The sequence below is a fragment of the Xiphophorus couchianus genome, chromosome 7 (genome assembly GCF_001444195.1).
Source record: "Xiphophorus couchianus chromosome 7, X_couchianus-1.0, whole genome shotgun sequence".
NCBI lineage: Eukaryota > Metazoa > Chordata > Actinopteri > Cyprinodontiformes > Poeciliidae > Xiphophorus > Xiphophorus couchianus.
Window position 1 is genome coordinate 28,559,004 of NC_040234.1, and position 26,520 is coordinate 28,585,523.

Below are 26,520 nucleotides of genomic sequence, written 5' to 3' on the forward strand. Positions count from 1 at the left end.
AAGGACACGAGGCCGCATAAACATCCACCCACTCAGACATTACAGCATTATCTCACCAGCTGCTCATAAATAATCCTCGAACTCTGGCTGCACACAAACTCACGCTCTCGCCTCAAGGCTGTGCGGATGACAAAAAAAAGAAAGACACGTAAATGTTCTTAGAAGTCTAGTCTCACTCAGAAAAAATGACGGCTCAGAGGAACTTTTCAGGTAAGGAGACCCGGGCCAAGCCACTCCTTCCCAGATTCGACGGGAATCTGGGCTCTGTCCAGGTTTCGGCCCGGACTCCCTCCCAAACGAGTCGCGCGTGGATTTTCACACACATGAATTTTCACACACATGAATTCACGAAAGTAATTAAGTGGGTGAGAAGAGGACTGTGGTGGTGGGGGATGTGAGGGAATCGAGGTGGTTCAGAGCGGCACTCCACCACCGTGCGGTCTCTGAATGGGCTCCTTTCTTGCAGAGTGAATGATATAATGGCTTTGAGCTGAAACACACCCTGAATTACAGACACACCCTGCTGCTATTACAACCAACCTAGCGAGGAGGAAGGAGGGCGCGAGGGAGGGAGGCATTGAGGTCAGAGGTGTCCATATTTGGTCATTCATGCCTGCCTTTTTTTTCTTTTTCTTTTCTTTTTTTACTGCAAGGTCTCCGTTCATTCCCCCTTCTCCGTTTGTTTTTTGGCACTTTTACACCGATGCAAAGGAAATTTCCTGATTTTTTTGTTCTCCGTGTACTTTGCACACACCCTCTGCCCCCCTCTCGTGAGCATCTGGTCTCGCTCAAGAAAACACACAACCTCTGACCTCTGAGCTGACATTTTAGCTACTTCCCGTCCGTTCTATAGGGGAGGGAGAAAGTGATTGAATTTTCCAGGCAGGCACGCCGGGTAGCCACCGTTTTCTGCCACGCCGCTCAACGTATAGGAAAGCCAACGGAAACATTCCTGTGACGTCGGCAGGCAGCAAGCAAACATAACACACCGAGCTGAAAATGTGATTTTAGGTTTGCCACCGGGCACCGGCCATGTCCCGCTGTGATGTCGGGGGAGCAAAACGGGGGAAGAACAGTTTTGCTTTTTTGTTTGTTTGTGAGGTGCAGGGAATGATGTGTAGTTTATGCAAAGGCTTCCTGCAGTGTTTGCATCAGGTTATTCCCGTCTCTTATCAACTGCAGTGCAGCGGGAAGACAAAACAAACTACAAGTCGAGTTTTTTTTTTTCCTTAGCAGAACCACCTCATTCCTCTAAATCACTGGTTCTCAAAGATTAACATAAACACTGTCAACTCAAACAATAAATCCCAAGATTTCCAGGCATTTAAAAAATAGTAATATATCAGAAAGATGACTGTCAGTTTGGTATGTTTTGAATGACAGAAACATATTTTTTCTCCCCTCACCCCTAATTTGGAGTTCCAGGTTTGAAAGGAAGGAAAGATGTTTCTCATTACTGCTGCTCTTAATATCCAATATGGCTGCTGCGTTTCTAAAACATAGCAATAGCTGCAGTAGTAAGGGATTCATTTCCATGGTGTGTTTCGCAAAAGCTATTTTTGAAATTTAGTGTCTTAATTTGCAAAATGTACTGTTATTAGGTAGCACTGGTATCGGTTCACTTTGTCTTCAAGTAGTTTAATAAAGCAAGTTAGCACATCCTGTTTGGTTCCCAACTTGTAACTGGGACAGAAGTCTGGATATTATGAGATGTTAACTGAAGTTATCAAGTAATTCACTTACCTGTGAGAGAAACATACTCACATCACAGTGAGTTTTTGGAACAATGAAGAAATATCTGGAGCGGTTGTAGGCTAACAGGTAACTTTGTTGCAGGCTACAGCATAGCTGTTAGTCTGCAACAGCTACACTAACAGATTCTGTTTTAGCTAATTTTAGCTACGACTTAGCTAACATTGTAAATGTAACAATTTGTGAGATACAATGCCAACATGCAAGATATTAACCGCTGTAGAATGTTTTAAGTTAATTGACCTCAAAACCTGTATTAAATGAGTCCAGGTTAAAATGGTAGCCATATTACTTTAGGTTTTTATACAAATTTGGCTGCTATTGCTAACAGGAGACAACAGTAGAAGGTTTTACGGCACCTGCTTTTTTTTTTTTTCTTTTTTTAACCCCTCCAGGGGGTATTTTTGTAGGCTCTAGAGTCCCTTTTCATGAAGTAGGTTGACAGGAAAGGGGGAAGGAGAGGGGGAAGACATGCGGTAAACGTCGCCGGGTCCGGGAATCGAACCCACGACAGCCGCGTCGAGGACTTGAGGCCTCCAAATGTGGGCCGCGCTAACCCCTACGCCAACACGGCACGCCCAGCACCTGCTTTTTTTAAAAGGCGAATTACAATAGTCTTTATTGGATTGGAAAGGTCAAAAGGTCAACAGTGGTTTTCTTCCATTAGGAACTTCATTTATGCCAATGGCTTTAATGACTATGTCCATTCGTCAAGTCTAAAAGTTCAACATAAGAAATGATGTATGAAATTTGCTTTAAAGGTCGAAAGTGTTACAGATATACAGTGTAATCCAAAATTTAACCTAATATGCTCACGTTCGTATGCTAATGGATTGTAGTATAGCTAGAACTGCTTACTAATATTAGCTAACATGCTACAAAAGAAAATTAACTAATTCTACCAGTTTATTAACTAATTTTTATATAACAACTAACATTAAAGATATATTTTAGCTAGCAATCATATATGAGCATAGAAAATAGTTAGTCAACATAAGCTAGCAGTTAATGCTAGCCATCTTTCCTTAAGTAGCTTCCTTATACTCAGCAGCTAGAGCAACTGCGCTAACAAAGCTACTAGCTTGTGACACACTGCTCCATTGTACGGGTCACTGTCTGTTCCGGACATTAGTATGTTGTCTTTCAAAATGATGAACTTCAAAATTCTTCTTGTAGCATTCATGCTGCTTTTAAGAAAAACAATTTTCATTATCATCACAAAAGCTGCATAAACCTTTAACCTCAACTATTTACATTACCTTGCTAATGCCTCCCTGCTGCCTGTGATAGGAGAATTGGCTCTGAGCCTTTATTTCCTCTCTCAGTAAGAATCCGCCGCGTGAAAACAGGTTCATTTAGTGCCGCCCCATTCTGCAGAGGTATTACGCTTACGTCCATCATTTCCCAGCCACGGCCTTCCCCCCAACACAAAACTCCTCCTTTTACTACTCATTTGAAGCATGTCCTAGTTAGAGCTTGATTTTACTGATAAAAATGTGTTATCTGGCACTGCCTTCACTCTTAAAGTATATTGTATTTTTTTCCCCCCTTAGCTTTCCAGCGATGAAGGCGAAAACAAACGTCAAGTGTGATTTGGCAGTTGAAGTGTTTTCCTTTGCTTCATTTAATTAGATCATCACCTGCAGCGGTTCCCATGAGTAGCAAGCATGTCTGGTCACGAAGGCTGGTCCACCTGTTTCACAGACTGGAGCAAATCATCTAACATTACAACGCAGCATAACGTGTGAGCAACGTTCTTGTGTCAAATGTAACTTTTTAAGAGAAATATCAAGAATAGCTGATTTGCACAAAGCTGAACGTATTGCAATTTGTGCAAAATGGAACAGGCTTAAAGGTTCTCTATGCTCCTTAAAATGTTCTATATTTTCTCACATTGCAACCACAAACTGCGATGTATTTTATTGTGATTTTTCAACAAGTAGAGCCTCAATGTGAAAGAAAAGGAAGCGCTTTTACAAGTTTTTTGCACACAAAAATCTCAGCTAAGCTCACCATGCACAGGGTGAAACAAGGTGATGGTAGCATCATGCTATGGGATCTTTATACTTTTTGAAAACCATGAACTCTTTAGCTGCCACTTTTACAGCTATATGCTACGTTGTGTGTTGATTTATCACATAAAATATTTGAAATACACATTGAAGTAATTTTAATATGAAAGAATGAAAAAGTTAAAAAGATGTGAATACTTTCACGTTGCACTGCAAGCTTTAGCCACATGCTAAAGTGTAGAGTTTTAGCTAATCATTAAACAATTTGCTGTTGTTTTTCTGGGTTATTTTTCCCCACCAAGAGTGCAGCTATGAATCGTTTCTATTAAATATTTTCATTCCTTTGGTAGAAACAGGTTGCAAAAGGGTTAGGTGATTTGATTTTACCACTAAGACACATTTGCAGAAGTAGTGGTGAATCTCAACGAGCGCAACACTTCTCAGAGCCTACTTTCCTCTCTTTCTGACCTCTGACCTCTTTCAACAACTTAGAAAACAAATGCGTTCTATGAATGAGAAGGTGCAAATATGACCTTCATTCAAGCAGACAATTTGGGCATCATATAAACACATACCAGGGTAAGGGGGAGGGTGTAAATACAAATGCACAATGCGCTTTCTATTTTTTTATTTGTAAAACATTTTGAAATTCATATCTCACTCTACTTCACAATTATGTTCTACTTCCTGTTAATCTGTCCCGAATCTTGTCACTGAATACTTCATGTGGAATTATTTAAACTTTTTTGGGCAGATTTGGACCACAAAAGTACCAAACAGCTGGTTTCAAAGCACACTGTGTTCAAACTAAAGCACGCTGACACATAAGGGGAGACCCTCCGATAACATAGCTCATCCTGAAAGTGACTGGTACTTATATGGTCATAAAAATCCTAAGCATGCACATACCAGGCTCATTAAACGAGGGGTTTATCGGTATCCCCTCTCCGCCCTCTTCTCTCAACTCTTTTCAAGTAAATTTTTCTCTGTCGTTTGGATCCGCCTATCCGCTGTCAATCATTTCTTTCGATCCCGCCTTACTCGGAACCCGATTGGCTGAAAGCCCTGGGGATTATCAGACAGCTTCAGCCATTGGCTGGCGGAACTCTACGTGAACAGTTGGTCCCGCCTCTTCGTGGACCGCACCCCGGCTCAAGTGAAATTAGGCGAACCAGTAAGCAGACGGCAGAAGAGGGAGGAGGAAGCGAAGAAAGAAAGAGAGAAAAAAAAAAAAGCGATAGAAACGGTGAGTGAAGTTTAGGGAGGAAGCGAGCGCTGTAGTTTAGTCTGAACTCTCTGCTGTCGACAGGAAAAAGAAGTTTTGACTCCGGCGACGCTGACTGAGCCCTGCGGTTGTTGATAGCCATCTTCTGAAAGGCGAACAGCAACCAAAAACCAGGTAAGCTCACCTCTTTTTAGTCGCTCGTGCTTAGCTAGGTGCTGTTTTATAACTCATTCAGTAGGTTGGTCAGGGCAGCAAGTGCAGTGAACCAGGAAGCTCGGTTCGCTAGTTGACCGCTGCAACTTCAGCAACCGAGCTGGGTGGAGCGGCGCCTCCTTCTGAGATTTAGCGGTGGTTTTCTTCCGCTTAGCAACTCTAACGCGTTTAACGGTTGTTTTAAAATAACGAGCGCGTGCGAATGCGCTGCATTTCGCAGGCCGCCAAACTCAGCCGCAGCAGAGGCAGCTGGTGAGAGGCTAAACTGCACAGCGGAGGCAGGAAGTGATTTATTTGAAAGAATTGTTCGGAAAACACGACGAAGAGTTTAGACTCGGGTGGACGTGAAATAATGGGGTTTTCTTTTTAAAACCTCCAGCTCGGTAACGGACAATTGCTTAGCTTGTGGTTGAAGTTTTGGAAGAGTAGCGGTCAGAGACAGACACGGTGTGTGGCTGGTAACATGTCTGACTGGCAGCATGGCGTCACCGTTTTACCGGCGGACTTAAAAAACCCCCAAAAAAACCGGAGTTGTTCTTTGCCGCCTTAACTTCAGACAGCACCACCTATATATTGGACCACTCTGATTTATAAACGTCGCATGCACCTTTTTTTTTTAAAATTTTTATAAATCTTTAGGCATATTCCTGAAATTATACTGAGTAAAACGTCTGTATACTTTCATCAGGTTGGGAATATGGAGTGGATACATTTCCGTTATATACGATTTAATTGTCGTTTTTAATATTAGCTGTATCAATAAAGTGTCCAGAGGTTCTGTGACAAAAAAACCCCAAGTGGGTTAATTTGAAAGGACAGCAAAATATCCTTCAAATCACACCAAAAACATAGTTGCAACTAATTAATGAGAACAGTTCTAGTCTTTTAATATCTGACTTTCTTAAATGATGTATGCACTTATGTTAAAAGATATTTTCATCAATCTTTTTGGAAACTTTTTCAATTCTTTGCAGTATTCAGTGGCTGGTATAAATCTAAATAATTTTTTACCATCCTATTTAAGAGATAGTATCACAAAATACCATCAGTTTATAATGTCAATACAAAAAGATATACCTAAATGTCTATTTTTAAAATTCAGAATGAGAGCTACAATTGTTTCAGCTGCAGCGAAAAGCATTCTCCCACACTAGGTATTGTGGTTCTGACAGCAATATATAGACTTATGATTAGAAAATACTCATTAAACTAGTAGCAGATTTCAAATGAATATGTTTACTGTGCTGATGTGTCCATCTGATCTTTATAGAGTAATGCCAGAAGTCTGTAATGGTTTATTGTAACAAGGTCAATGCAATGTTTGCTCATTTATCAGTCACATTGTCTGCTCAGGTGTCAGACCTGCTGCACCTGCTGCTTGTAGCTTGCCAGCTGAAGTTTTGAAACAGTGTTAAAGTAATGGGTGACGATGGGAATCTGCCTGTTTCACAACTGGGAATAAATCCAAATAACTTGACTGAAAGTCTTGGAAGCATGGGAGAACTGTAGCGTGGCCTTGTGTCAACCTGCTAACTGCTAGTGCAGCAAACAAGTAGAGGAGGCGCGGCACTACCTTAATATAAAGCCTCGTTAGTCTGGAACTTTATCTAGTCTCTAATTAGAAGACGGAGTTTGACACAAACTCTCTTTCCATTGACAAGAAAATTGTGCAAATTGCATTATGAAAATACATTTACTTATGGAAAGACGTTTTTACAAAACGTTTTTGCTCTGGGATGCGGTGGTTTTTCAGCTGTATGGAAATTGATGTAATTTGTAAAACAGCAATGGAAACACGTCTCATCATACCAGTTTCTATTCATTAGCAACCCGCGCTAATTTGTAGCCACTGGCCTCCTCGGACGGTGCGCGGCTAGCTCCACCAGAGCTCTCGCATCATTGCAAAGTCCGTCAAGACTTTGTGATTTGAACGTGTTGAATCCTTCGCTCTCCTGTAAAATCGTTGAATAGAATTTCTCCAAAACGCTGAATAAATACGTAGCTGCTCCCAAGTTTAAGAAGCTTGTTGCCTCTCTAAGGTGCTAGCGCTGTGGCTGAAATATGAATATATGCCATGTTCACTTACATTCGACTTACTGCGTTAACAAACGTATTCCTGTGTGGTTTTTAATTTCATCTTTTGTTTAACGGAAACACCGCAATTGTTGCGAAATTGTTTCTTTTTGACAACGACAGAATATCCCAAAAGGTTTTGGACTGGAAACGCAGCTAACGCGACGAAAAAGTTTAAAATCCACTTCTTGTTTGGTGTAGAAATGTTTGTTCAAACGCATATTCCCGAAGTAAGTGGGAATAAAGCAATCCAGTTCTGTCAATTTGAGAAGCACTTATAGATGATGAATGCAGTCATTTTTTTAACCAGCTTTGATGAGCTCTATGTTTAAGGAAAATAATGAAAAGCCTTGACCAAAGAGAACTTGACGTGCGCTCCATCAAGGCGAGTATGTTTTATCTTCGTGCCCCAATGACAAAGGGCTGTTAGCATATATCTTGGTTAGTCCTTAGTTTTAGAGCCTTTAATTGCAGTCTGGCTCAGCAGACCTTTTCATTCTGCTGGAATAAAGAAAGATCCAGATCCCGGGATATTAAGCCGTCATCCCTCTGGAGTCTGTGAGGTGTCACATTCTCATCAGGTCTCATCACGTTAACGTCGACTCAATGGGTAGGCTTTGTCAGTGGCATTAGTGTTTAGATGGCATCTCATTGTTTGCACTGTGGCAGGCAAACACTCTGCGGTATGCATGCACTCCTTAATCGTTTGGAGAGTTGCAAACAGGGAGGCTTAGTGTCTGAACCAGAAGCAAAACGATCCACAAACATCGCAATAAATCCTACCGATTATTAAAGCAGTTTATTGCAGCCTACATGCATCCCTTTGGATGTGGTCAAGTACTCATCGGGAGTCTTTGTGGTTCAGTTTGTAATCGGAGCCATATTTGTTGGATCAGCTGTTTTCTGCCAAGAAGCAATAAAATGTTTTACTTTACTGTCTAAATATGGTTCCACCAGCTTAAAGTTTCAAGTTCTTCTCTTCTCTCAGGATAATGTTCCTTAAAAAGTCACTCTGGGTGACACTGAGCGTGTCATATCCTGTTATTGCATTATAGTCATCTTGTTAAATCAACTCCTTATATCGTATTGTGAAACTCTCTCTCCGTCTCTCTGTCTTTCTCTTTTGGGGCGGGTTCTGTTCTTATAGCCAGTTTTGGTGCTGTTCTGGAGACCCCTGCAGAGATTATTGCATTCCATCATTCATGTGTCAGCAAAGTCCACACACAAGCCCCCCTCCCCCGAAGAGTTTGTACCGTGGGCTAGACGAAATTAAATGCAGACGACTTGCACTGCGAGCTGAAGCTGTTCAGCGCTGTTGGAAGGTTTCAGTCTGAGCGCATCGGAGGATGTCGGGTGGTACTCGTCTGCAGCAGGATGTCTATTTGTTTACTTTTTTTTCTTTAGGTTCTGAAACTATGAAAGCTTTGAAAGGCTTTCCTTTAAAGGCCTTTGTTGACTTACTGGATCTTGCTTTATTGCAAATGTATAACAGAATTATGTCTGCCTTTTATGAAAAACAAAATCTAGCTGCAAGAGTGGATGACACTCAAAAATACTTAACTTTAGTATTTTTTAAAACTATGAGCTCTTTAGTTTACCATATGAACTTCAGTTTCTCACTTCTCAAGCACATCTATATGTTGTAGCTGTTTGCTGCCAGTTTGGGGAAGTCTTGAGAATGTGGAAAAGCGGTGGTGAGAGAAATCGCCTGCTTGGTTTTGTTGTCCTTTGTTTTTGAGGTTGACTGGTCCAGAAATTCTGGACACGGAAATTAAATATTTGCCAAATGGTGAAGAAACAAAAGAGTTGTCACAATAGCGAATTTTGCTTGATGATATATTGTCCCAGAAGTTATTGCGATAAGCGATAATATTGTTTTGAGACCAATTTCATGTAGTAACTCCATAATAATGCAGCAGTAACTGTATAATGCAAGAACACGTTCTCAAAGATCGATAAACTTTAAATTCAAGTGAACATTTAACACGGGAAGGGAAAGAAACTGTAAATATCTCAAATAAATGAACAAAGTTGATGCATTGAACTGAGTGTGACGGGGTGCGCATCAATTGTGTTGTCCCTGCACTTGCCCGTTGGCTTCACACACCATTATTTCCAAATTATGCCTGCTTTTGCATCTCCAAATTTTTTCTCACACAAAAACACGTTAGGCCGCTAGTGCACTGCCCTAGAGCCCCTATCAACGTGCTTAGCAAGTTTTCTGGGGGAAACCCTGGATCAGGAAATGTTCATAGTCTAGAAATCTCATAGTTAAAGTTAGAAATAGGAAATCCATTGAAAAATGATGTTCATCTTTGTGGTTTATGTTCTGTTCCCTTTTTTCTCTGCTGTGAAACAAACAAATCAGACTTATTGCTATTTTGCTGTAGAATTAGCAGTAGCTCCTTTGAACCAGTTAGGTTTCAACCTATTTGTTTAGTTTAGAAAAAGTTTTAAACAACTGCATGCAAGTCTTTCAGATCGACACTGCAACCATTTGCTAACCCTAAGTGTCGATGCACATTTGAACCACCACTTCAAAGACTTTTGACTTCTCTCACTTTATGGCTCACAGCCCCTCTTCCTTTTTCCTCCGCTCAACCTTCTTGCCACCACCCAGACCTTCCAGACCTTTCCTCCATCCTCTTCCTCACAGCAGCACCTGAAAAGCCTCATTAGCGTCGGACAATGCCAGGAAATGACTCCGGCTCAAACAATGTAAAGAAAAGGCTTGAGGCACAGAACAGGCTTTGACCAAACCCTTCAACTTTGTGCTTTTCACCTCTGCGAAACACGCCACAACTGGCACGCCATGTTGTGGCGTGTTGCTTGATTAGACATCACCGTCCTTCAATCTGTGGTGTGCCAGTTTAAAGATTGACTTCTTGATGACTTCAAGATGACCTTGATAAACCCTCGTATTTTACCCTCCAAAAAAGTGTTTAAAAAAATAAAAGCTTTTTGACAGAAAGCGCCCAGGTTGCTGTATGTGTTTTGAAGCAGAGTTTTGTGTGGATGTGAGCGGCATATCTGTGTGAAAATGCGATGTGGTTAATGCTTTAAAGATTGCGGAAGACATACATGACACGCATTTTAGACTCTGAACTTTGTACCACGCTGTGTGATTGTTTCATCTTCCTGCTGCTGTCGGTCATTTATCTACCACATACATCTAAATCATGCTGCATGGCAGATGTCCTCATTTTCAATAGACATATGGTTGTTTGAGGATGTTGTGTGGATGGTTAGCTCGTGACTCACAACAGATAAGTGATAAGGTAGAGAGACCACAAACGGGAACTACATTTAAAAAAAAAGAATCACTGGGCTGAAGTAGAGAAGACAGCCTAGAGATTAAGTGAGTAGTAAAGAATTATGAGGTATAAAGAAGAAGAGAGCAGTACTAGTAATAAATCATTTATCCTGTGGAACTATTGGACGCAAAGCAGCATTCCTTTTAGGAGAAATACTGCTGACAAACTGGAATGTTGATTGAAGAAATCATTCACTGTCTGCCCAAAGGTTTGTATTTATCTCTTTAAAAAAAAAGGGCTGGTGATCTTCCCTATCGGTTATTGTCAAATAAACAGCAAGCTGTGGATTCAGCGTTGCAATGAGATAAGTTCTCATATGATGGATGAGGAATTTGTTCTTTGGCCTTTTTTTTTCTCTTTTTTTTTTTTTTAAACGACAACCCGTGTTCCCGATTACCTTTGCTCTTTGACATTTAGCCACAGCTTACAGGAAGTCTACATTTCGGCTTCCACCGGCTAAACGTACCTGAAATCTTCCAGAGTTTCAACCCTCCAAAAAAGTTCACACTGGTCCATCGATGGAAGAAGCACCCTGTGATTTGAGACTTCAAAAATATGGCGGTGGTGTTACTGAACGAAATGGATTGAAGAAAGAGTTGGGTTTAAATTAGACACAGTTGAAATTAGCTGTTTTATTAGTCAATACATTTGCTAGGGATAGCACATGGTATTGGAGTTTTGGTCGATATTCGATATGTCGATATAATAAAACTCATTTGGCTGATAACCGATACCAATACCGATATTTTTTCCTATACCTACTTATTGAAACTATATGGCTTTCTCTACTGTGGAGTTAAAATAAGCATTAAATATGCATTATCTTTGTCAATTTAGCCTGCTACCAAATGCTGAAAATGATGGAACACTTTCAACCTACATTATGTTTAATGTCAAATTTATTCATGACATTTGCTCTCTCTAAGACGATGACAACACTCAAACAGGCAGTTTTTTATTATTTTTTTAAAACCCCTCCAGGGGGTCTTTTGTGGGCTCTAGTGTCCCTTATATGACAGTAGACTGATAGGAAATGGGGAAGGAGAGGGGGGAAGACATGTGGCAAATATCGTCTGGTCCGGGAGTTGAACCCGTGACAGCCGCGTCGATGACTCAAGGCCTCCAAATATGGGTCACGCTAACCCCTACGCCACCACGGCACGCCCCAACAGTGCAAATTTGACATGCTGTGCTGCAGGCATCATAAAATAACGCCTTTTATATCGGTGAACTATTTTGACAGAATGTCCAACATTAAATTTTACAGCTAATATCGGCCGATATCGATGCATGCCGAAAATATCGTGCATCCCTCATTTTTGCTCATGTATCCTACTCCGCTTCTGGTTTCAGCTCATTAGTAAAGCTGTTTACCTTATTTACATGGCTGGGTGTGGCTTTAGCTTCCACATCACATTGTGCTTTTAGTGACTGGATAATCTTTCTAAACAACTGCAGGACTGAAGGCTTTCCTCCTTTCAAAGCAACATCTTTTAAAACTCGCTCGGATATGTGTGGCCGGCCTAATTGAAACCGAGTTGTGAAAGTGGCGTTTAAATTTAAAAATAAACAAACGGTTTAATTTAATCTAACTGTAATTAATCATCTGGCAGCCATTGGTTTAGCCGATGTGGGTCTATTTTTAGCCAGTAAAGTCTTTAATTGAGATCAAAATCTCTCCTTTTAAGAGGAATGTGCTGCTTTGTAACGCAAAATTACTTTAGCAGCAGCTATTCTTTGCTGCCAAGGGGTTTTTTTTTTTTAAAAGAAGGCCCAACATGTTACCCTACCTAAACAAAGTTCCCCAGATGGCAAAATGGCTTTCTCAACTTGTAATTTCCTCTTTCCTCCCCTCTCCTCCGTTCGTCCCACCCTTCCATCTCCGAGATGAGCTTGGGTGAAGCAGGAGGAGGAGGGATCTGTTGTCTTCCCGTTAAAAACCGACTGCTTCATCACTGGGAACGACCAGAGAGCAGGGCCCTGAATCTGCAGAAATAGACATGTGTATGCGCTGAAAAGGCTCATGTAAACAGTTCAAATCAAACTGTCCGGAGTGTCAACAGCACTAAACAAGAACCGCAGGATGAGGATGTCAGCCAAGGATAAGCAGGGCTGGACAGCGCTGTGATGGGATGCAGTTGGTGGGGAGTGAAGAGTTATTGACCCTGTGCTTTGATTGATGATGCTCACAATAGACCAGTAAATGCAGCACAGCTGGTTTATAGATTCCCCCTCTCACACACGCACACACACCCCGACAGCTGGAGGAGGAGAGCCTGTTTGTACTTGATCAGACTCTGTGTGAGGTTGTCTTGACTTTAAAAAAAAATAAAATAAATGTATTATTATTAGCTATGTTGGCTCAAGGAAATGAAGTGAGGCAGAATGAGAGTTCAGTGATTGGATGGTCTGGGTTTTATAAGGTTGGCTTTCTTTCCTAAACGAGGCCGCACTGCAAAAACACCAAATCCTCCCCAAGTATTTTTGGTCTAGTTTGTAGTGCAAATATTTTGGTACACTTGAATTAAGACGAAGCTAAATTAAAAGTAACTTTTCATCCAGAAGTAGGAGCTTGTTGTAAGTCAATAAATCCTTAATATTAATGGAAAGGTACTAGTTCAATGGCAGATTATTACACTAAGCTGAGACATTTTTCCCATGTTGTAAGTGAAATAATCTGCCTTTGAACTAGTAGTTTTTCATTAATATTAAGAAATTTACTTGAAACAAACTAATTTCTTTCTGGAAAGTTACTTGTAAGTACTTTTGTCTTATTTCAAGTGTGTTAAGAAATTTGCACAGAAACTAAACCAAAAATACTTGATAAGATTTGTTGTTGTTTGCAGAGTAGTTTGGCCCTCTTCTTTCCCCTCGTTCCTAAATGTTTTCCTCCATGTTCAGGCTGCTGTATCACTTTGTAACAACAGTCTAGTCTCTAGAGTCCTTCTTCTTCTCTTTATTTATTTTTTTACCCCTCCAGGGGGTCTTTTGTGGGCTCTAGTGTCCCTTATATGATAGTAGGCTGACAGGAAACGGGGAAGGAGAGGGAGGAAGACATGCGGCAAATATCGTCGGGTCCAGGAGTCGAACCCGCGACGGTCGCGTCGAGGACTCAAGGCCTCCAAATATGAGTCGCGCTAACCACTACACCACCACGGCACGCCGTTCTTCCTCTCTTTTGTGTTACTTCATGGTTCCTCTTTCTCGTGAAGGTTCCCTTTTATTGTGGATTTTTCAGGCTGAACAATATCACTACAATGTTAAATTGTGCTATTGTTGAATACTTCTTTTATTTTCCATTGTCACATTCTTCCCACTACAAGATTTTTAGCATCTTACACACTAGAATGCTTTAGGACTGCATCAAATCTATTAATTATTAGGGATCTAGTGAGTTTGATTGCTCTCCTTTAATTTTATTTATTGTAACGTCAACATCCAGAGCTTCAGGAGACGGCTGAGTTTTTAAACTGGCTGGAGCAGTTTCTTTGTCCCTCCTCTGCTTTCTATATAGAACAGCGCTTGGAGAACTAAAATAACCGATGGAGTCATTTTTAGTCCCCAGTCCTCTGGAGAAACGGTTTGTGTGTCGAAGTCATTTTCTGTGTCAAGCGCTCGAGTCTAACTATACCAGACATCATCATTCGAGGGCCCAAATGCAACAAATATTTAAAATAAATGTGGAATTCAATAAATAAAATGTACAAAATTTTATACATTTTATACAGTCTGAGACAAAAAATGTTTGTCTCATAGGTTTAGTAGAAAAATAAATCTATTTATTTAAATCTGTAAATTTATTCAGATATTTCATTGTTGCTTTGCTGCAGAGCACCGTGAAACAGTCAACTCTGATCGTCAAATAGGGTTAATAAGAACATTGAGATATAAATTAATCAATGTGTTTATTTTCCTTTTATTTAAATATTAATACATTTATATTTTCTTTTCCCCCCTATTTTTTGGCATGTCAATTTTCCTGATCTAATTTCAGGAGTCTGAAAGCCGTACTGTCCAAAGAACCATTGTTCCCCTTAGTCCAGAAAAAAAAACAACTTGCGTAGCTCGCTAAACTTTAACTGACCTTTTGGGGGAAAAAAAGACAACCTATTACATTTTATGAGGAAATGTATTTTAAAGAACAATTATACTTTCAGCTTTTACTTTTAAATAGAGAAAAAAAATTGGTTGGGGTCCTGATATTTGTGGAAAACTATGCAAAAATTTAAAAAACGCATTATATCCTACATTTCGAAAAAAATTTTATCAATCTATGATCAGTACTTTTAGTGTCGTTTAATAAAATTATTTCATAAAAATAAAAAAAACGGGTAAAAGCTGGATTTGTTTGGTTTTTGAAATGTCATTGACATTCATTGCTTTGCATTCGTATGTCGGTAAAGAATCTCTGCAGCTTTGCAGAACAATTATTTCACTGAGGCATTATGGGTAAAAATGCTGGTGGATAGGAACAAGGGCCGAACAAAGACCAGAGGAAGCATCAGAAAATATGTCTGAGGAAGATGTAAGACGAGGAGGAGGAGGATGGAAGACAGAAATTTGTGGAATGCCTTTGCTGGTTGGTCCTCCCTGATAAAGGGTTAGCATGGGAGGAATGTGACCCTGAGAAGATTGGATAAACAGCGTGGAAGGAGGGGAGAGGGAGTTGTGATGGAGAGGAGGAAGCTCGTCGCCAGCGGAGAGGAATAAACACGGTTGGTTCACCCCACGTTCTGTTGGACAACCAGGGATGAGTTGGTAGAGGAAGTCAGCAGTGAAGGTTATCAGCTGCTGTTCAGCCTGTAGACCAGGGAGTCATGAGAAAAATCAGTCGTGTGCTGGAGCACATTAAACGGCAAACCCTCTAATTTCTGGAACAGCACATGAAGTTTGGGACTATCCCGAGGGAACTGGGCAGCCTTTTAAATCGAGGCGCATCAGTCATGACTTCAGAGTTGTATCCAGAGTTTGGTTTTATTTCTAAAGCTTTGACCAACTGATGGCAGTTTTTGTTGTCAAATTCAGATTTCTCTTTAAAAATTGCAATATTGTAGATGTATTATTTATACAGCAGAGTTGTCAAGTGGTGGAGGAAGCAGTCAGTGTAAAACAATTTGTCCTTTTTTTCCCCCTCCCCATTTAAAAAAAATATTACTATTAACCAGTCGTAGGGGACTTCAAATTGATATTTTGCAGTACTACTGTGATAACAGTAAAGGTGATGATAAAAACAATTTCTTACTTTTTTTTATGCAACTATGTGACCATAACTGTTATTATACAATTATAGTCCCACAAACAAATAATGTTTGTGAAAAACATTCCCCTTTATAATGTGCGTCTTTAGAACACCAGTCATGTAAAAAAAAGTGTGATTTCTATCACCAAACTGCACATGGTAACTATATTTTCAAATATTTATTGATGCTTTTGTTGAACAGTGGAGAAAACGGTAAAATTATCACAATAAAGACATTTTGGGCAGATTTAAGTATCATTAGCTGGAATCTATTGTGACAATGAATCAAAATTCTTTAATTTATCACAATAAATAACAATATGACAAATGCCCGCCCCTAACCAGTCATTTAAGTCTTGTTGCCTTTGGCCTCTTATATTAGCAGCATGTGCATTCAGAACAGAAGTCTCCATGATTGAATTCAGATCCTTATCTTAACACTGAAGTTTCCAAAAATCTGCACTCCTAAATCCAGCATGCTTCCTGTTATCTGCTAAAAATCTGGCTCTCCTTCTCAGTATGAATAAACTGCAGTAACAGTAAAGCTTCCTTTAAAAGAGCTTAAGCTTGGTTTCCCCAGAAAGCGGGAAGGCGGATGACATCATTGGCATTTATTTTCCACCAACTTGGGGTTTCTGTAGTTAGATTTTTACTAAAATAAAATCTTTAATAACAGAAAATTTGATTTATCTGTAAAAGCCCTACCACAATCTTTTGGTGGTTAGATATTAGTGAACACAAAGTAATAATAATAATTTAAAAAAAAAAAGCAATATAATCAGATTTCAGATAGTCTGCCGAGTAAGGGCAGCTTAATCTGAATGTGATTTCTTCTACAAACCTTTGACTAATCTCGTGTGTTAAAAAAAACAACATAATTGGTCATACTAGGAGTAGTGTGTATAACTCTGTAATACTTCATTCCTGACCCTTTCTTGTTGTTTATTATTTCATTTCAGCTTTAAGAAACCCCAGCTTGTTAGGGTTTAGTGTCTTTCTTCCTGTCGGGTATATGAACTCAGATCATCCATTTCCCACAGGGCAACTCACTTTGTAAAAGTCAGTTAAAGCATTCAAGCTTAACCTGACCTCTGCTGTGATTTTCTTTCTGATTGCTCTTTTGGAAACTGCTGAGCATAAGACAGCTCTGTGTCCTATCAGATGAGGGGAAAAATGTCCGGCATCAACAGCCGTGGTGTCGCTGTGAAAATGGTGTCATGGTCCTGCAGTTTTGGAATGATAATTGGACCGATAAAGCCCGGGGCTGTGCTGTCAGTCACAGCGGCCCACGCTGGGTTAATTCACCGCAGTGCTGCAGCTTCATTGCGACTTTAATGGCTTTCTCACACTTTCTCCTTCCTGGTTCTGGTTCTACCGGTTGAGTCACTTTCTGTAGTATGAGGATATTTCACCGCTGTGTCAACAAGATGTTTACGAGCACAAAGCTGTGTGCAAAAATTTTCATGAGTAACTGAGAAATACAGTGTTCCACTTAGACATGTACGTATGCAAATAAGAAATGAGTATAAACTACTTTTTTGGGATTTATTCAGAATTTGTGACTTTGAAGCTTCCCCCTCTTACCTCAGTTTTCTTATGTTGCAGGAGGAGTTTCATTCTCTTAATCGGTCTCATAATATTGAAATTATTCTGAACATAAAAGTTGAATGCTTGTTTCAAAACCGGTTTCCAGTTCGTATTGGGTCTTTTCCCTATTCAGACTTTGGTTTACAAAATACTCAAAAAGCTATTTCTTTGTTCCTCTTACTGTAGTCCTTTGAGGTTAAAAGAGCATTGGAGACAAGATAATGATGTATTTTTAGCATGTGCTCTGCTAGACTCAAAAAATTCTTTCACTAAAGTGATTACATTTTGAATAGCAATGATGGTTTTAAGATTCAACAAACATGATTTGTGACCAAATTTAGAGGTTAAAGTGCTTACAAATTGAAGTAATGCAAATATAAAACTGGACTGACAGAAAATAGTCAGATATGCATGAGGTCACGTTAGCAACTCAGCTCCACTGTCTCCAACTCATTCAGCTCCTTCAGACTAGCCAGCAGCAATTAGCGAACATCTGGTAGAGCTGCGGATCAGCTGAGCTCATTGTAGAGCTACTTTTCAATGCAACGCTGTTAAAAACGTTGTTAAAGGGTTAATAGAGGAGCCATGTTGTGACGACTTCCTGAAGGTGGAGTTTCAGAAAGAGCAGGAGTTTTTAAAGGGACAAAGGCCCAGTTTCAAGGTGTTAAATTACAAAGTCAAATTTCTTTTAAATCATATTTAATATATATATACCGCATTTTTACAACAACTGTTTACATAGGTACTTGCTATAAAGTGGCACTATGTGGCTTCAGTGTCCCATAATGTTTTAAAATGGCCAGATTGTTGGTGGAATTTTTTTCAGATGCACAAAATCTTTACAGTTTTGAGTCAAAATTAAATTATTGAAGACATTCAGCATTGAACTTATACAACTTCATGTCTTTTTTTGCTTTTATTATCCTTATTACACTGAATCTGTGTCAGAGCTTCCCGTTCTAACTGTTCCCTCTCTCTTCCCACCAAAACAGCCACCATGTCAGACGCGGACAAGTTTCTGTATGTAGACCGCAATCTGGTCAACAACCCGCTGGCGCAGGCCGACTGGGCCACCAAGAAGCTGGTATGGGTCCCCTCGGAGCGCCTGGGCTTCGAGGCCGGCTCCATCAAGGAGGAGCGCGGCGACGAGTGCACGGTGGAGCTGGCGGACTCCGGGAAAAAGATCAAGGTGAACAAGGACGACATCCAGAAGATGAACCCGCCCAAGTTCAGCAAGGTGGAGGACATGGCCGAGCTCACCTGCCTCAACGAAGCGTCCGTTCTGCACAACCTGAAGGAGAGATACTACTCTGGCCTCATCTACGTGAGTATGACTCCTTGGAGCAACGTTGTACATATTTATATGCTTATATGCATGTGCTAAAGCAGCAAATGTTTTTACTTCCTGCTGCCCGAGATCGTCTGGCTTTTGTGAAACATCGCCAGTCTTTTTTGATCTTGGTCCAATCTCATTATCTTCTCGTTAAGCCATCCATGGCTCAAGATGTTCCATTGTGTGTAAGCTGCAAATGGAAAGAAAATGTGCAATCTGTTAACATTCCCCTGTATTGAATTGCTCCATCTTCGTCTTGAAACTATCCTGCAGTACTGTAATGTTTGCTGCGTTCTCTCTGTTTGGGATCGAATCATGTAAACAGGAAGCTGTAGAGAACAATGTGCTCCAGAGTACAAGAGATTTAAAAAAAAAAAAAAAAAAAAAGAGTGAGAAAGAACAGCACCAGTCCAGGCTTTTCAAAAAAAAAAAGGGGGATGGAATGTAAACCATGTTGTAATGTTGATTACTTTCCCCTGTAATTAATGTTATTTACCCTCATTTTTCTGTCCTGGGAGTGATTTTGTCCCTTTGACACACAGTTGTGCCCCAGTCATATCAACAAAGAGCGTTTTCCCCTTCCCTCTTCCTCCACAGATCCATTCTATGGATGGTTTCATAGCTCCACACTCAAAATGGAGACTCTCTCAGGGGAAACGGACTGTACTGTAGATGATGTTCAAATTATCTAAATGCAAAAAGCGAGTTCCCTGATCAACCATGCAATACATGAACACTCCTCAGTTTAAACTTGTAGCTGGGTTGAGCGCCGATTATATAACTTGGTCATACAAATCAGAGTTCATGTGAAAATTTCAGCGATGAGGTAATAAAGTATGGGGCAATGTTATTACACAAGTTAACAAAGCTGCAAGCAAAGTGTGATTCTGCAGTTTAACTGCCCTCACGGCAAGGAGGGGATTTGTTCCCAGTATGTCAAACCATTCTGGTACTTTTCCTCTAAATGATGTTTAGTAACTATTCATGTTTCATTAATTTTCCCTTTTTTAGAAGGGCATTGTTATGTAAAATCGACTTTTTTAAGCTTTACATCATGCTGTAATGTTATTCCCTCATCGAAAACATACCTGGAGTGTTTCCTTAATTCTCTCATGCATGTTTGAGAAATACTTTAATCTCCCATGGCAACCATTCAGAACTGTAAAACCCCTGAGTGGACCTAGCTCTGCCTTCAAGGACAAAGGTCCTTCTCTGAGCTGCAGTTTCTAAGCTTCTCCCTCACAGAGCAGCCCTCCCTAAAGACTCCTACAGACTAGCCAGCAGCTATTAGCAAACACCTCGAAATGCACATATGCTGAGCTCATTATATGATCTACTTCTCAGTGCAATGCCAGTGTTGCCAAAGGGTTAATGGAGTAGCCATGTTGTGATGACTTCCTGGAGGCGGAGTTTCAGAAAGGACAGGAGTTTTTAAAGAGACAGAGACAATTTCAAGCTATTAAATTACAAAGTCAAATTTCTTTCAAGTCATATTTGATATCTATAGCATTTTTATAACAACTGAAGGCAACATAGTTTCTTGAATATGCTATAAAATACTGCCTTTTTAACAGGAATTATTTTCATGTCTTGTTTTGGTATTGCAGAGTAATTATATACAGGTGTGATATAATTATTATTATTAATGCAAGTCTCAAACACAAATGCTAGTGGAAAATTATAGAATATTGCGTTCTTACATTTATTTTCTTACTATCACTTTAGTGTTGCAGAATATCTCGTAAATATACTACTGCAGTATTATCAGCTTTATAATAATATGACAGAGCTGTTTGGGGTGCAGTAATCATTGGCTAATACATGCCTGGTTTTGAACTTGCATTCTCCATTCCAGTGTCTATATTTAACCGGTTGGGTTCTCATGCTCACACCTGACACAACTGACATCATGACTGGCGATATTTCCTAATTATGTTCCCATCATAAGACTTTCCTACAAATTTGTTTAAACTAATAATAATAATAATGCTGTAATAACAGCAAAAGAAGAAGCATTAATTATGATATACGTATTAAAATAACACTTTTAACTGTATAAGAAGTACAAAAAGAGAAGTAGAATAACTTACTATCTTATTATATGTTTTGGTGTCCTTTAGGGGTGTTCTGATCTGATATTGATTTTGTTAATTGGTCAGCCAAAAAACAATTATCAATTTATATTGACCTGCATAGAAACACTCCTCTCCAGCAATTAGTCTTCCCCAGAATTTCTATCCAGCAGCCTTTGCATCCCACACTCAAACCTATTGATTAATAATAAGTGGGTTGGTTGTTTTCATACCAAATGTTTTCTGTGAGTAATATAACTTGATTAAGCCTTTTCTAACATTCCACACTGGAAAAATAAATAATAAAATTATGTATGATTCATTCTGTTATTGTATCAGGTCAATATCAGTATCGACCGATACTCAAAGCTGCGATATATATCGTATCAGAAGTGGAAAAGCTGTATTGAGACTCCTCTAGTGGCATTATACCCAACATACAATCTTCCTAATACCTTTCTACAATCTGTTAATTAATCTTAAAAAAAAACAAAAAACCACAGTCTATGTATTGATTATTTGAAGGCAATGTTTTCTAAATTGTCTCGCATCTGTCCTGCAGACATACTCCGGTCTCTTCTGCGTGGTGATCAACCCCTACAAGAACCTGCCCATCTACTCCGAGGAGATTGTGGAGATGTACAAGGGCAAGAAGAGACACGAAATGCCCCCCCACATCTACGCCATAACCGACACGGCGTACAGGAGCATGATGCAGGGTGAGCGGCACCTGTCGCCTCGTACCTGCGGGCCATTTTCCTCTCCATTAGTCTGTCACAAACGCAGTGGATTTAAATATTCTGCTGCAAGCAGATTTCTCATTTCAGTTAACTGTTTTCCTCCTTTTACCACAGTGTATAATCAGTGACTGTTTAGCAGCCTGGCTCCACTCCGAAGGCCGGAGTTGGGATTTCCTGTAGAGGGTGTTTCTTAAATCCACCTCCTGTATGGCTTTCCGTTTTTTCCCCAGAACTCCCTTGTATGCAGTGCAAACCACATTAGCTAATCCTGTTTCCCACTGGTGTAATTTTTTCTTTTTTTGTTCCCCCTCCACACATTGTACTCCAGACCACATTTCAGGAGGCGATACAATAATTAGGCAGTTAGAAGCGTTTCAGTCACAGGAAGCCGGATATTGATTTCCTGTCTGCGGTTGGTGTATTTCCTGTTGCATAGGCGTAAACTTGTACACACTGTGTTGATAAAATGCTCATGAAGGGTCTGTGCAGAGCTGACAATATCCATATTTTTGACCTTTTTTTTTCTTTCTTTTTTGCAGATCGGGAAGACCAGTCTATTCTTTGCACGTAAGTAACCAAGTTTCAATCATGCTCGTCTCAGTAGCTCACATTCTTTTATTTTCTTATCTGATTGCATTTTTTATTTTCATTTTTCTTGCTTGCATGTCATCTCCAGAGGCGAGTCTGGTGCTGGTAAGACGGAGAACACCAAGAAGGTTATCCAGTATCTTGCTCATGTTGCTTCCTCCCACAAGACGAAGAAAGATCAGGTCAGTCCCGCTTGTTGTCATACAGCCTCCACCTTTTTACAAATACATTTAATCCAAAAGTATTGTTTAATTTTGTTTTTCCTGTTGTGCTGCATACTGATGTGTATCTGTGTGATTTGTGTGGACAGTAAATGATTGTTTTCTTCAGTAAGAAAACCTGACAGTGATCTGCTCTGAAGGAACCACCTTTTTTTTCTAGATGTAAAAACTGACTTTATCTGATGTTTTGCTGAGTGTTATTGAACCAGAAAGGTGTGCAAAGTCAGGCAGCCCTGGCTTTTGTCAGGCAAAGCAGGAGAACCTGTTCTTCTGCTTGTCAGCCACATGTAATGCAGCACAGAGGACCCCAGAGGGGCTTTAAAGAAACCACACCTTTCATCCCTGTTTGAGGTTGTTTTTCTTTTTTTCATCCCCCATCAACAGGGTTCATACCTGTCACATGTGAGTTTATCCTTCCTCCTCCACCTGCTTCTGTCACCATGTTCTTTTTTTTTCCCTATCCTTTCTCTTCCCCCACTCCTTCTCTTCCCACTCGCTCACTGAAGCCTGCTCTGTTTTGGGAGTCACTTTGTATGGAGGGCAGAGGTGACATGTCTTGCCAGCCATTAGGAAGTCGGGAGGAAGTTTGTTTGCAGCTCGTTGGCAGCCGTACATGTTCCCGTGAAAAGTTCAACCAGACAATAGTAGTGGAAGGCGGGGGAGAGGGGGGTCTGTATAGATGGGAAACAAATCCACCAAATTTTTCGTTTTTGGTTAAAAAAATTTTTTTTTTATTTGTCTGGTTGAATTTTTCATTGAAGCACAATTTTATTGTGCAAAAAATCGTGAATTGCTTCCTTGTTTTTGCTTTGTTTTACAAGAAGGCTTTAAATTTATTAAGATTTTTACATTTTACACAGTGACTTGCAAATGTTTTTGTTGAGATGTTTTTTGTCAGACCAACAAAATGTTGCATGTATTGGCCAATGGAAAGTAAAATTATGCATGGATTTAAAAAAAAAAAAAATGTAAGTGATAAAGTAGAGAGAATCTGCAGTTAAATTGTTTTTGGCCCCCTTTGATTTTTATTTATTTGTTTTTTCAGTTCAGTCAAAAATCAAATAACTTCTTTATAGCACTGCAACAATTTCAACAACTTGACTGAAAAAGTACATGCAGAAGCACAAGGCTAACATTCATATTGTCAAATTAAACTAAATTTCATACACTTGTATTTAAATCATTAAATAAAAACACAAAAGGAAAGAAAACAGACGCATCACAATTTTAATGTTTTTAGCATATTTGATTTACTCTCATTACCTAAATAAAGCAACCAGCCGGTTTTAGCGGCTACCTGGTTAGCCAACACTGAACTTCACCCCGATCACAGCATGCACATGGTGACCCATGGTAGTGGCAGTATCATGCTCTTTAGTACGGACCAGGAAGCTGGGTAGATTAGAGATGACGGACTGTATAAATGATGTAAAGTAATCATGTTCAATAATACTTCAAAATAATTTGAGATTGGTGCTTTCATGGAACCAACAGGGACAAAGATGGACAACAAAAGGGACAACAAAAGTAAAAATCCCAACTATTACCCTAGTTTTTGGAGTTTGCAAGTGCAATCTGTTCATTTTATTGAAATGAATAGCTTTAATAATAGTCTTTTTTTGTCTTTCTTGATGGTAAATCATATAGTCACTCATCCAGTTGGATAATCAAGCTAAGCACATAGGCAGAGATGCAATGCAGTGCTTTATAATGTCCTACTCATAGTCCAGTAAATCCATCTGAGCGTCTGGGCGAAGACTTTACTGTAGTCATATTTATCAGATAAGCAGGGGCTGAATACATGTTTTCCACACTTTTCATATTTTTATTTCTACAAAAAAAAGCTGAAAATTCTGCATAATTTTCCTTCCTCTTCCAAATATGCTTTACATTCTCTGTCAACTGATATTCTAATAAAACATATTAAACTTTGAGACAGCAACCTGACAGAATGTTTAAAAAAAATAAATGAATATTAATAATAATTTAAAAAACAAATTAAAACCTTTTGCAAGGCACTGTGTATTGTTGAGTATGTGTTTACGCTTCAACACGAATCATTTTGAACTCGAGTCATGCTTGTTTTGGACATTTTCTGTGTGTTTGTGTGTTTTTAACCGTTCACCAAGAATTTCTTAAAGCCTTAAATTAAATAAGGAAGGACTGAAAAGTTCCCTTTACTGAGGCTTCACTGGACTGTTCTTCTCTGTATCAGGTGCTGGGTTTGTTGACGGTCTCTGGGTCTGGGTTGTTGTTGTTGGGGCACTAATGCGTCATGTGTTGGGTTTTATGCTTGGGTGCAAAATGTGCGTTGCTTCTGCTGGTCTGTTTATTTAAATGTTGTTTTTTTTCTCCTTTCTCAAATGTAAATTGCATATGGTCAATCAACAAATATTAATATTCCCGAATATTTGATTTTAGAATAAAATCAAAATCGGCTAAATGATTTTAGACCAAATCTCAGACTTTGTTTACCATTCTACCAGTAGAATGGTAAACAAAGACTTTGGATGACAAATATTTTTGCTAAAATTGTCATCATGATGTGACTGAGTATAAGGGCCACGTTAAGAAAATTAAAAATAGGATAAAATTATGAGGGGAATAAGTCATATTATTGTAAGAAAAAAGTCAAAAATAATATGCCGGTAATATTATGACTTTATTCTTACATTATTACAACTTTATTCTTGTATGACTTTATTCTCATAATACGACTATTGTTGTAATACCACAACTTTATACTTGGATTTGAATAACTTTGAATTTTTTTTTATTTTTAATTTTTTCTTAGTATGGTCCAATTATTCCGTCGTATTATGAAGTATGAATTTTAACTTTTTTTTAAAAGAACATTCTCTGCAAATCTGTTACCTTTCACCAGGGGGAGCTGGAGAAGCAGCTACTGCAGGCTAATCCCATCCTGGAAGCCTTTGGAAATGCCAAAACAGTCAAAAACGACAACTCTTCCAGATTTGTATGAATTATTGCAAAGTTAAGATTTCTAATAAATTTTTAGTTTCACATTTTGGTTTAAAATTATTTATTTTTTCTCCTTGTAGGGAAAATTCATTAGAATCAACTTCGATGTCAACGGCTACATCGTTGGTGCCAATATTGAAACCTGTATCCTGATTTCTGTAGTTTTCCTTCCTCCCTCATTTGAATGATTTAGGAATTGAACAGTTAAGCTAGTTGTTGTCAAAACCTTTCCTTGACAAACTGACCCCAAGACTTGCTGGAGAAATCCCGTGCCATTCGCCAGGCCAAAGATGAGAGGACGTTTCACGTTTTCTACTACATGCTCACAGGAGCAGGAGACAAGCTACGAAGTAAGCTGCTGCTTGGATATTTAGCGGAAGGTTTACTATTTGTTGCGTTCTTATAAAGTCACTTGGTGTGAAAATCAAATATCTCCATTTTGCCGTTGACCACAGATGAGCTTCTCCTTGAAAACTACAACAACTACCGATTCCTTTCCAACGGAAACGTCACGATCCCGGGACAGCAGGACAAGGATCTGTTCACAGAAACCATGGAGGCCTTTAGGATCATGGGGATTCCAGAGGATGAGCAGATCGGTAAGGAAACAACCTCTAGCATTAGTATTTACTTCCCAGGTCTGGAAAACTTCTGAATATCTTGACCATTCCTGGTCCCAATTTCTAGACTTATAACCACATTTCTGCCTGATGGTCTATCCTGTCTTGTGTCCAGCTTTCAATGCGGCTTTTCGTTTTATGTGACTGGTATTTGGGTGTTGAGTTCCCATTTAAAACATTTTTAAAAGGAGAATTTTCTTTCTTCTTAAAAACAGTAGTTTTCCTCTTAATGTTAAAGTTCTTTAAAATTACAAAGGGGAAAAAACACTTTTTAGTACCTTGTAAAACCAATGTTCTGTTGAACCACAGTAGTCTGTTTTATAGTAGCTATAAAACAATGTAAATGTTTTTAGTGAGAATGCGAGCACCAGCGTTCTGGATCGGTTTGACATAAACTTAATGTATTTCTGCTCATTTTCTTGTTTTTGCGTAGGCATGTTGAAGGTGGTGGCTGCAGTGCTGCAGCTCGGAAACATGAGCTTCAAGAAGGAACGGCACACAGACCAAGCCTCAATGCCTGACAATACAGGTAAAGATCAACCTCATCTC

General features: G+C 39.4%; 1 protein-coding gene across 3 annotated transcripts in view; it reads left to right on the top strand.

Moving 5' to 3' along the window:
- Window positions 1-4,903: 4,903 nt before the first annotated feature.
- LOC114147544 (myosin-9) overlaps window positions 4,904-26,520 on the top strand; it is a 37,044-nt gene continuing 15,427 nt past the window's right edge. Inside the window, exons 1-12 of one of the 3 annotated variants that reach the window (XM_028022021.1) lie at window positions 4,904-5,010; window positions 5,074-5,163; window positions 18,408-18,739; window positions 21,383-21,539; window positions 22,100-22,127; window positions 22,237-22,330; window positions 22,754-22,771; window positions 25,254-25,346; window positions 25,432-25,495; window positions 25,603-25,701; window positions 25,807-25,950; window positions 26,405-26,500. In XM_028022021.1, coding sequence (XP_027877822.1) covers window positions 18,413-18,739; window positions 21,383-21,539; window positions 22,100-22,127; window positions 22,237-22,330; window positions 22,754-22,771; window positions 25,254-25,346; window positions 25,432-25,495; window positions 25,603-25,701; window positions 25,807-25,950; window positions 26,405-26,500 — 1,120 coding nt within the window. In that variant the 5' untranslated portion in view covers window positions 4,904-5,010; window positions 5,074-5,163; window positions 18,408-18,412. Of the gene's footprint in view, window positions 5,164-18,407; window positions 18,740-21,382; window positions 21,540-22,099; window positions 22,128-22,236; window positions 22,331-22,753; window positions 22,772-25,253; window positions 25,347-25,431; window positions 25,496-25,602; window positions 25,702-25,806; window positions 25,951-26,404; window positions 26,501-26,520 lie in introns of all 3 variants that reach the window. The other 2 variants (XM_028022020.1, XM_028022022.1) reach the window with 2 other exon arrangements.